Source organism: Gossypium hirsutum, chromosome D11, assembly GCF_007990345.1.
Source record: "Gossypium hirsutum isolate 1008001.06 chromosome D11, Gossypium_hirsutum_v2.1, whole genome shotgun sequence".
Taxonomy (NCBI): Eukaryota; Viridiplantae; Streptophyta; class Magnoliopsida; order Malvales; family Malvaceae; genus Gossypium; species Gossypium hirsutum.
In genome coordinates, this window is record NC_053447.1 from 63,739,868 (window position 1) to 63,752,500 (window position 12,633).

A 12,633-nucleotide genomic window follows, 5' to 3' on the forward strand; every position below is an offset into this window, starting at 1 on the left:
TTTAAAATTGTTAAAATAATAATAATTATCCATCTGTCAATTAAATAAGTTGCACACATCAAGTTTGGGTCTTAGACCTTATGGTATAACATAATACAGTAATATACATTAGAAATTTTTTTAAAAAAACTAATCTAAAATTTTTAAATAGAATAACTCTACGAAAATTGTCTAAAACATGATTTTCCTTTTACTTAAAATTATATTAATAAAAGTGTATTAAATTAAAAATAGTTTTGACAATACACGAAACATTCATTTAGACTGTCAAATCTCATCATTTTAAATTATTTACATCAACATTAATCTTAGGCCGGTAATATATGGTTGATTGTGTATATAAATTAAAAATATCTAATTATTTTATGCCTTTTACAATGAAGTTTTAAAATTTTTTAAGTAATGTCTAAATTTTCTTAAATTTAAAAATAATTATTTCTATAAGGTTTTGAATAGTTTTTATATTTTTTTATTTAAAACAATTTTGAAAATAAATATTTTTTATTGAAAACATATTTATAAATATAAATATTTTCTACTTAACATATTTGGAAAAAAAAGTTTTAAACATATTTAATGAAAAATAGATGCGATGATCATTTTTTTCAAAAAGCAATTTCACATTTTAAAAATTGAGGGACCAAAGTGATCTAAAAGAAAAATAAGAGTTAAAATGAAAAAATTAGTAAATGTAAGAAATTAACTTTTATCTTTATACCTTAAAAATATTTTTATAAAGTGACAAAGTTAAAATAACTTTTAAAAAGTGACCAAAAAAATTCATTTCAGCCTCACATTTAATTTTTTCGATTTTTTTAGCTTTTAAACTTATATTTTTTTATCAAATCACTCCAAAATTGATGGAAAAGATAATATTTTTTAACTTTGCTGATATGTATACACATGGATTGTCACATGGATGACACGTTAGCATTTAACTAATTTTTAAAAATTTTAAAAATTCAAAAAAACATATTATAATTTTTTTAAAATGAAAAAATATTTAAAATATTTAAATATTTTTAAATTTTAAAAAATTAATTAAATATTGACATGTCATCCACGTGTATGTCACATAAGCAAAGTTAACAAATGTTAACTTGTCCATTCATTTTAGGTTGGTTTGACAAAATAAATCATGTTCAATGGTTAAAATAGACAAAAAATTAAATAAAAGGCCAAAAGAATTTTTTTTATAAAGTTGGAGGGCAAAAAAGTCATTATGCCTATTTTTTACGTAGTTTTACTACGTTTCTTAAAAATTAAATTTAAATGATGATTATATAGATATTTAATATTTTAGCATTGTTTATTTATAATTTAATTTCATTTTTGATACAATGCCTAGAACAACCCATAATCTCTTCCCAACCCTTGAAAAGGAGGATAACACGTTTCAACTCGCTCGAACCCACATCCTCTTATACAGACAATAATGTTAATGTCAACTTAAAACTTGAATATGAGGCTAGTGAACAGATGGTGAGTAATGGAGTCATTCTTGGGCTAGGAGACAATAGAAAAGTTAGATCTATAGAGGAAATTGAGGACAAGTTTTTAACAACAATGAAGAAAAAGAGAGAGAGAAATGAAAGGAAGAAGAGGTCTAGTTGATTTGGACAGAATGTGATTCTTGATTTGGTATAGGACCGATTGAGTGTAAGTTGGATTGTTTAAAGAAATTCTAAAATGTGATAATGATTTATTTGGCCCTTAAACTTTATAAAAAAAATTTAGTTCTCCATTTAATTTTTGGTTTTTTTTAACCTTTAAATTTATATTTTTAAATTGTATGTATTGTACGGAGTAAGATATATATCAGGGTATTGAATGCCTTAATTAGCTACTGGATAACTGGCAGTGTGAATGGTTGCCAGTAGAATGGTCTACAGTTCGTTTTTGAATATGTTCTCGGACTTAGGGATTCCCTTTCTTCTTCCCTTTTAAGGATTGGATGCTCTAGAGGTCTCAACGAGCAAGATGCATGGTACGAGAGTCAAATGCCACATAAATGCGAAATGGCCAGCTGAAGTTGCAGAGCATATCAGAACAGATCAGATCAGATCGCATCCAGGGAGGTCTTGCTGTACTGGCAGCAGAGCAGATCGCATCCAGTCTTATCTCCCTGAAGTTGCAGTGGAGCAGACAAAAGAATCCAATCCTATCTCTCTGAAGTTGTAGTGGAGCGGATTAAAACCACAGATCTTACCTCTTTGAAATTGCAGTAGAGCAGATCGCATCCAGTCTTATCTCCCTAACAAGTAGTGGAGCAGACAGAAGAAATCAATCCTATCTCCTTGAAGTTGCAGTGGAGCAGATTAAAACCACAGATCTTACCTCTCTGAAATTGCAGTAGAGCAGATCGCATCCAGTCTTATCTCCCTAAGCAATAGTGGAGTAGACAGATGAAATCAGTCTTATCTCCCTGAAGTTGCAGTGGAGTAGACCAAAACCACAAATCTCATCCCATAGAGTTGCAATAGAGTAGATTGAAGTCATATCTCTCTAAAGATGCCGTGAAGTGGATCAAAGCAACAAGACACAGTGGACTGGAATGAGGCTACTTGAATAAGAAAGACACCAAGAAGTCAAGACTTGGCGAGACCGGGCAAAATTGGTCTTTCTTGGTCTTTGCTCTATTCTCGTTACACGAAAATGAGTAAAGATGGTCAGGTGTAAGAGCCCATTTTTGCCCGGGGCCATACCAGCAAAACAAACCCAAATAATAAAAACAAAAATAGCCCACTTACAACAAATTTAAACCCAATTATATCAGCCCAAAATACAACCCTAGCCCACAAACAAAAGTTTTTCAGCAAAAAAAGAGAAACCCTAGGGCGCCGCAGGCACGCCTCTGCCCATGCACACCGCTCCACCTCCTCACCGCCGCCGCCGCCCGAGGCTCGCCTATCACCAGTTTTATCCACGGGTCTGACACCTGCGAAAATTGAATACAATGGTAAAAAGAGGCACGCGGGTAGTTAATAACAACAGACATTAAAGAGTGAGGGGGTATTTTTTATTCGGCTATAAAAGCCTGAATCTAACCTTTGTATTTTTTTTACACACATATTGGAATAAAAAAATAGAAACCGAGATTAAAAAAGGTTGATTTTCACTGTTCCTCTTCGTTTTATTTATTTATTCTATTTATTTTATCGTCTTAAAAAAGCAATTTTAAAATAATCAAAAAAAAGGCAAGGAATTACCTGAATCGGCCCCTGAATCCGACGTCGTCATCGGCCCTTCTCCGTCGCCGGACGCGGGTTTAGGAAGGGGCAGAGGCTTTCCATTCATTTCCCCGTTTCAGGGCCTTGGTCTTTGAACGCGCTCCAACGCTCTGATGGGAGACGCCCTTGCATAGCTCCGACCACCGGGCGGTAGGGAGGCGTGACGGCAACGGGGTTCCTAGCCTTAGAACCCTAGCAGAGAAAAGGGAACCTCCCTTTTATTTTATTTTTTTATGTTCTTTGCAACAAAATGAAACTGCAGATAAAGTAATTTTTTTAGGCTTTTATAGTGATTCAAACAGTACCGTTTGAAGGAGGGAGACCTGCGCATTCTTGCCCTAATGGGTAATTTGCGCCTTTGGTCCCTCCAATTTCGCGGCACATTCAATGCAGCCTTTTATTTCACTTTATTTTGGCCACATAATTTTGCGCCTGTTCCAATCTAGTCCGGCGTAAAACGATGCGCATAAGGGACGGGGAATATTCACAGTCAGTCCCTCATGTCCCCAGTGCATTTCATTTCGATCCCTCGTTTTTTTTTGTTTTTTTGATTATTCCCATTAATTTCATTCTGATTTCAATTACGTCCTTGACCTTTTATCTCCATTTTTTTTCATATATATATATTCTTTTCTTTTCTTTTCTCTAAATTGTATTTGTATTTTTGTTGTTGTTATTTAGGATTTTCTTTTATGTATTACTTTATTTTAAATTGTTTTAGATTTATTATTATTTATTTCAAGTTTATATATGTTATTCATTTCAAATATATGCATATACCTTACCCATTTTAAATTTATATGTACTATGTAATTTAAATTGTTTCCTATGCTATTTATTTTGAAATTCTTTATATTTTTTTTATTTCAAAACTGTTTTATTTTTGTTTATTTTGAGTTTCTATACATTAAGTATTTTATACATTATTTTATCTTATATTAGAATGCATTATACACACTAATTATTTTAAAATTATTTTGTACCTTTTCAACTATGCTATTTGTTTCATGTTTTATTTATTATCCATTTTAAGATTTTTCTTATTTTACGTTTTTATATGTACATACATATTATTTATTTTAAAAACTTTTATACATAGTATTTCTAAAATTGTTTTGTATATAATTGATTTTTTTTAATTTTCTTTTTTTCATATTATTCATTCAAAACCCATTTATTATCTTTTTAAAACTATCTTACATTTCATTTGCTCTAATTTGTTTTATGCTACTCATTTTGAAATTGTTATGTATGCTACTTAACTTATTCGTCTTTGATCATTAATACTACTATTCAAATAATGTATGTTGAGTGGGTATTGTCATTGTGGATGCCATAATTAGTTTACTCGCATTTTCATATTATTGTTATACATTTGTGTAATTTTATCCATGTATCATTATTCCATGATTATTATTATATTGTCATTTCACGTCATTGTATTGTAAATTAAGCTCCAACATAGTTATCCAACTTAGATTGCTTTATTTTATTCTAAGTAAGATAAATGCATACCTTCAAATATATTACCCGTTATTATTCAAAATGGAATTTTGCTAAATAAGGTAATATTTTGTATTTTGGTAATTCGAGGAATCGTACCATAACTTACGGGGTTGTGTAATTATTGTTGTAGTAAATATGGTACTTGGTGAATTTAATTTAGAAATTAAGTTGTTTAATTGATTTTGTACTATATTTACCTAAATATTTACCTAAATTTTATACTATATTTACCTAAATATTAATTATAATTACAATTAAATATTAATCATAATTAAATAATATTTTATATTTACGATAATATAATTTAATTTTTATAATAGTTTTATAAAATTTCATTTTCTTACCTAAAGAATTTATGTAAAATTTTAAAATCTACCTAACCCTTTCAAAATTTACTTATGATTTTAACTTTTATTTATTTAAAATTGTTAAAATAATAATAATTATCCATCTTATACACATCAAGTTTGGGTCTTACACCTTATGGTATAACATAATATGGTAATATACGATTAGAAAGTTTTTTTAAAAAAAACTAATCTAAAATTTTTAAACAGAATAACTTTACGAATTTCATTAAAAAGAAGTTTTGTAAACCATATGAAGTACAACCATTTTAAATTGTAAGAAAATTGTCTAAAACATGATTTTCCTTTTACTTAAAATTATATTAATAAAAGTGTATTAAATTACAAATAGTACGCAACATTCATTTAGACATTTTAAATTATTTTTTAATCAAATCACTCCAAAATTGATGGAAAAGATAGCATTTTTTAACTTTGTTGATATGTGTACACATGGATTGTTACATGGATGACACGTTAGCATTTAACTAATTTTTAAAAATTTCTTAACAACAATGAAGAAAAAGAGAGAGAGAAATGTAAGGAAGAAGAGGTCTAGTTGATTTGGACAGAATGTGATTCTTGATTTGGTATAGGACCGATTGAGTGTAAGTTGGATTGTTTAAAGAAATTCTAAATTGTGATAATGATTTATTTGGCCCTTAAACTTTATAAAAAAAATTAGTGCTACATTTAATTTTTGGTTTTTTTAACCTTTAAATTTATATTTTTAAATTGTATGTATTGTACGGAGTAAGATATATATCAGGGAATTGAATGCCTTAATTAGCTAATTGATAACTGGCAGTGTGAATGGTTGCCAGTAGAAGGGTCTACAGTTCGTTTTTGAATATGTCCTCGGACTTGGGGACTCCCTTTCTTCTTCCCTTTCAAGGATTGGATGCTCTAGAGGTCTCAACGAGCAAGAGGCATGGTACGAGAGTCAAATGCCACATAAATGCGAAATGGCCAGCTGCCCATTACTAAGCGAAGGCCTTTCTCGCCTGTCTTCTTGTGACCGGATCAGTTGAGGTCAAGCCCAGTATATAGCTTCTAGCTCGACAAGACTAGCAAAGATGCTAGCAGGCCTAGCTACCAAGGATGGCAAAGCGAGGGACAGAGAAAGTCAAGTCATACAGATTTTTTGTTAAGAATTTGATTACAATGGAGTAACTTATTAGATACAATGTCTTGAAATTGATCTATAGGACCAAAAAAGTTCAATTCAATTGATTAAGAATTTGATTAGATAGAAAAATAAATGAGTAGCATAAATATGCCACAATTTTTTGAGGTGTCAAGATTTATATAATACTTTAAATGTAATATGACAACAGTAACGAGTTTTTTTTTTCTGGCCAAATAAAAGTGATTGCATCTACGTAAATTTTTCTACATGTAGTCATCTCCATCTTTGAAAAGGAAATCAATGATGTTTGTAAGATTGAGAATTTGGGTAAGAGCCAACATTGGAACTAGCTTAGATGTATTACTAAATATCAACTCATGATTTATATTTTACTCATCACATATAGGTTATTGAAAATACTCCTCGAAATTTGCGAAAAAAAAATCACCTCGTGTGAAGCAATATCATCCATAAGACGATAAATATTTTTTTTCTCAACCAATTTAAAATTTTATTAATAGAAGAAAACCACGTAATTTTAACAGGGGTGAAGGAAACAATGCCATACTACAACACCAATAAGAAATGAAGAATGAAATACACGCAGCCAAGACACAACCATACAGAAAAACCACCAGGCCTTAAGATCAAATTGTCACGTCCCGAAATATAGGGAGGTTAATTAAAATAGTTAAACAAGAAATGAATTAAGTTTAATGGCTAAATGTTAGAGTGTCCTCCCTAGAGACCTAATTTGAAGCTCTCTTCCTCTCATTTTATTTTCGACAACTTAGGGTAAAGTCACACCCAAAATATATATGGTCAGGAATTAAGGCTAAACAAGAAATGAGTCTTAGGCTTGCTAGAGGACCTAGGTTTAAGCCACTCCTTTGTGTTCTTTTTATTTTTGGTCAAATTTTGGGATATTTACCCTTCGCACCCCTAGGGTTAACAAATCCTAGCTATTTAGTCATTCTTTGTCACGTCCCAAAATATAGGGGGTTAATTGAAATAAATAATTAAGAAATTGAATAGGCTTGATGGTTAAATAGTTAGCGCACTCCCTAGAGGTTTTAGGTTCAAGTCACTGTTAAGCTCAATATGTAATTATAACATGTTATATAATCAAATATGGGTTTTAAACAAGTTTACAAAAGCTCTTTCGATGAACCAAGGTTGAGTAAGGACTAAAATGTAATGTTTTTAAAATTTTTGGGTTGGCGTAACGATGTCGAGGGTATCACGTTGCGACCGTGCCAAAACAGTGAGTGTCGTCACGACATCAAGGGTCAGTGGTCATAATGGCACTTTCTATCGGTTTCACGTCGCGATGTTGAGAGTTTGTTGTCGCAACTTCACCAATTGTTTGCACAATACCATCTAAGCATCAACCTAATAGTTTTGCTCAGTGAACGATTTTATTCAACAATTCATCTTGTACAACTCTTGGTTTAAGCCCAATCTATACTCTCCCTAGTATAATTGCAACCTCAAAGTCAAACCCAAGAGTGTCTAATATAATGACCTGAAAGTTAGTAGTGTTGAAAAGTGTAGTTCGAAACCCTATTTTCTTAAAATGAACTCGTAATTATAATTAATAAATAATTTCGGAGTTATGTTGGAAGCGAATTGAAATTCGGTTAGGAAATTTCATTGAATTTGGGCCTATTTCACGTTTAGGGATTAAATTACTTAAGTAGTAATGATTTTTTATTAAATTAAAAGCTAAACTATAATTAAAGGACTTATAAAAAAATTTAACCAATGTTCATTTTAAATGGACCGCAATATGGTTTAATTGTTAACAAAGTGTGGTAAATTTTGCAAGAAATAAATAAGTAAATAAATAACATAATATAATAAAGTAACAAAACTAGTGGGAAAAAAAAACACAAAAACATTTCCATTTTCATTTCATGCAAATTCGAACCTAGGGGGAGAAGAAAAGAACTTTCGGCATTGGGGCTGAAATTTTACAAGCTTCAATTTATCAAGAAACAAGTAGATCAGTCGATAGTCAAGGAAAGGAAAAGTTGTTGAATAATCATCATCAAGTACTGATAGCTACTACGAAGGTAAGTTCGTAGTCCTTAAACTCAAACTTAATTTGTCTAGTTTAGTCAAATTGGTAATTACTTTGATATCTACTTATATGTGTTCTAGATATTAGTAGCTTGAATGAAATATTATAGAATTGTAATTGTATGTGTCTATAAAATAGATCATAGAAAGTTATCTAGATGATTGATGTAAGAGGTTGAATTATGAATTGATGGTTTGTGGAATGATGTGATTATATATGTAATGTTGGTTTAACCAACCAATGTTAGGCACACTCCTATGATATTGTCGATTTATCCAATCAACGCTGGGCGCAAAACATTGTCGGTTTATCTGACAAGTGCAGGGCGCATCTATCATCAGTTTATCCAACTAGCTTTGGGCGTAAAACATTGTTGGAGTATCCGACCAGTGCAGGGCACATCTATAGTCAGTATTATCGACCAACAAGAGGCGCAAATCATTGTACGGTTTATCCATTAGGCACTAGGTGCCAATTAAGGTTTGATTTTTTGGGGTTTTGTACAATCGATCTATTGAAGATGTTTGGCAAAGAGTTGATATAAAGAGGATGAGTAGAGAATAATAAAAATGTTTCTTGTAATATAACAAGTGGTAACAACACAATAGGATATGGATTTATGAACTAAGGTTTTTAAGTAAATGTTTAGTTTGTGAAGATTAATGAAATTTTCTTAGTATATGATTTGTTCCTCTATGTGCAGGTTAGGTACTTAACTTCGTTTGTCAACTCAGCGTCCAATGATAATCCCAGACTCAATGTTAGTGAAGTACTCTTTTTGTGTTTTGGCATATACCTAGGACTTAATAGTTTTAGAATGGTCATTTTGTGTATTTGTTAGTTTTTGGGAGAGACATGTTAAAAGAATGTTGTTATGTGAATATGGCATATGTTTTGTGATAGTTGTAAATACTTGTGTATATAGTTGATATTATATGTCCAATGAAATTAGTTGTTTGGAAGTGTATGCTATGAATTATCTTGAATTGGGTTAGTTTATAATATGATATGGTAAATAGGTTAATGGATATGGATGATGTATGAATTGGATGTATAGATAAGTAGAGTTAATGTAAGTTAAATGTTTATTAAATTGAGGTACCTTGATTGGCATATTGGTTAGAACTTATAGGTGGATTGATTTGGTATGTTTTGAGTGCAATTAGATAATGTTTTGGTCAATTGAATGTGTGTGTAAATGGTGTATCTTGTTGGGCAAGGCTTGGTATTGATTTGGCTTGTTTTAGGGGCTAAATTGGAAGCACGCGGCCTGGGACGCAGTTTGTCACACGGCTGTGTGCCACACACAATCACCTCACACAGTCATGTATCATTTTCATTTTAGGTGTAGGTTTCACATGGCCTGAGACACAGTCTGCGACACGGCCATGTGTCTTAAAATAGTTTGTCACACAATCTAGCAGACAGACTATGACACGATCGTGTGACCCTATTTTGAATACCCACACTATCAAACACACGGGCTAGGACACGGCCGTGTGTTTGGATTTTGAATGTCCACACGATCTAGGCTATGTCACACGATCGTGTGACCCCTGTTTTTAAAATTTTCAACTTTTTCCTAGTTTTTCTATTTTGTTTCAAATTGATCCCAGAATGTAACACTCCTAACCCGTATACATCGATAAATTAGGGTTACGAAGCGTTACCGGATAAAACGCAACTTAACACAGACATTCAGTAGAATTCAAAAATTTTACTTTAACCTTTTATAACAAAACATAACATTCAGTTCAGTTAAATCGTAAGAAAAATAAGCAAGTTTCATTTGGCTATTAATTACATATATATATACAATACATTAAAGTACGACTCCCAAAATATTATCTAGTCTATACATGCCATAAGTTAAAATTTAAACATTTTAATACCGAGATAGTAGATAGAGTGATGATCTTCGCTAACGATCCCCGAGTCTGCAGCTTGGTTTTTATCTATAAAACAAATGGATAAAAACAATCGAAGTAAGCTTTTATAGCTTAATAAGTTTATAGCATATCTAAAATACATATAAACGAACATATTTATAAACATTTTATGCTTATAATCAAATTTCAGACATAATCATTAATTGCATATACTGAATTCTAATATACTTATCATTTGCATTTCATCGAATGCATATATATGATCCTTCAAATACATATGTCAAAAGCTTATATTTTTACTTATCAACTACATAAACCAAATGCACATCTATACTTATAATCACATATGCCGAATGCATACATGTATATTCAACAGTTTTCATAACAACCAATATACGTGCCTACTCACTAAACACAGAGATCCAAACCTTTATATGCTCATCAAATACATATAGACAAATGCTCATGTAATTATTCATTATATATATCCCATAATCATTTATATATATATATCAAATGCATATAATCACTTAATTTAACATATTCACCGGCACTTAGCCTGCTAGGTTTATAACCTAATTCAGATCACCGGCACTTAGCCTGCTAGACTTAAAGTCTGAATTATTTCACCGGCCTTAAGCCTGCTAGGTTTTAAACCTGAAAATTTCAATTTCACATAGACAAAATACTCCTCAAGTAATTCATTAAATAAAACACATAATTGTAAAAGATCATATTCAAACCTAAGAGAATTTATAAAATCCTATCTTTAATTCAATTCAAATATCTATAAATTGTATGTGCACACATATATTCATATACCTTACTACTTAACAAATTTCAATACAAGAATTTTACATATATATATATTTACCTATTCGAAACTAACTATACATGTATATTTGTACATATTCAATACTACCCATATATATATATATAAACTTAACATCCATATCTTGAAATATGTTTAAGACCTATTTGAATGTATACATATATGTTTCAACTCACATTTAAACACTTATTCAAAATTTACCTATGCATATGCAATATACACACTTTTAATCCATCCCAAAAGTTATACATGAATGTACATGTATATATTCGAATCTTATGTTTACATTTACATTTCTCATATCATCAAATATTTTCAAATAAAAACATAAACATATAGATATATATTTAAATATTCAAACAATGTATATATATTTATCTATATACCATTAGTAACTATATTTAATTCCAAAACTTATATAGGCATATATCCATTTAGCCGAACATAACTTATACACAATTACTATCCATATTTCAAGTCTATTCAACCAAAGTATACTTGATTATAAATTGATAATAATTCAATATAGATTCGTACACACATTTATATATTAATTTAGTTCTATTTATAAGCTAGTAGACTTACCTCGGACGATGGAAAATCAAAGTCGGACGATTATTCGACTATTTTGGCTTTTCCCCGATCTAACTCCGATTTCTTTGGTTCTCGATTTAAATATATTCAAAATGAGATAATTTATTTATTAACACGTTCAATTTAGTCCAAAAACACATAATTTGGCAAATTACTATTTTGCCCCTAATATTTACACTTTTTGCAATTTACTCCCTATTGCATCTCAACTTGAAGAAACCAGATTGAACTCATTTCCTTGAACAATCCCTCCTTCCATGTTTAATTTTATTGTCTTTATATTCGTTTAATCCTAGGATTCTAAAGGTTTATTTATGTACTTAAAATGTTAGTACAAAATGTTCAGTCTGCGCTTTTGATTCTCTGCCGTAGAATTCAATCAAATTACTCTTTTATGTTTGTAAAAAAACCATGTTTGCTGTTCCAATAGCAGTGTCAGTGTGCATCTAACAATTCAAATCATATTCATTTGCAAAGAATAGAATCTGAATCAGTCACACATACAACAACAATCACAACAATCACAATTGTAGTCTTAACATTTTAGCCGTCGGAAGTTACTTTGAATTTTTGTTATAAGAATATTGATTATTAAGAATTTTATTAAATTATATATTTTAATTAAAATATATTTAATAATAATTATGTTAAATTATATTTTATAGTATCATATATTATGATTTTAGTAAATCCATATAAGAATATTAATTATTAAGAATTTTATTAAATTATATATTTTAATTAAAATATATTTAATAATAATTATGTTAAAATATGATTAAATTATTTATTATTGATATTAATAATCTTATTAAAATTTAATAACAATAACAATAATCATTTACCTAAACAAATTTCTGCTAAGGGTATTCTAGTCATTTTAGTTTTTTTCCTTATGCTATTACACCTCCATCCCATTCAACCAAACACAAGAATACGCCTCTATTCCATTACATTCAACCAAACAATTGAATTGCTATTACGCCTCTATTCCAATATAGCGAACCAAACGTGCTCTAAGTG

The 12,633-nt window shown here is 30.1% G+C and overlaps 1 protein-coding gene across 1 annotated transcript; it reads right to left on the reverse strand.

Moving 5' to 3' along the window:
* Positions 1-2,338: 2,338 nt before the first annotated feature.
* Positions 2,339-3,467, reverse strand: LOC121223415 (uncharacterized). Its single transcript, XM_041104828.1, has 2 exons — positions 3,210-3,467; positions 2,339-2,938 (listed from the first exon to the last, which is right to left on the reverse strand). The coding sequence occupies exons 1-2, from the start codon at positions 3,295-3,297 to the stop codon at positions 2,670-2,672; spliced, it is 357 nt and encodes a 118-aa protein (XP_040960762.1). The 5' UTR covers positions 3,298-3,467; the 3' UTR covers positions 2,339-2,669.
* Positions 3,468-12,633: the final 9,166 nt, after the last annotated feature.

Bases quoted from the DNA above. Each gene is read 5' to 3' on its own strand.
- LOC121223415 (XM_041104828.1), bottom strand. From the start codon at position 3,297: ATGAATGGAAAGCCTCTGCCCCTTCCTAAACCCGCGTCCGGCGACGGA. The intron at 2,939-3,209 runs GTAATTCCTTGC...CAATTTTCGCAG, and splicing joins GGATTCAGGGGCCGATTCAG to GTGTCAGACCCGTGGATAAA.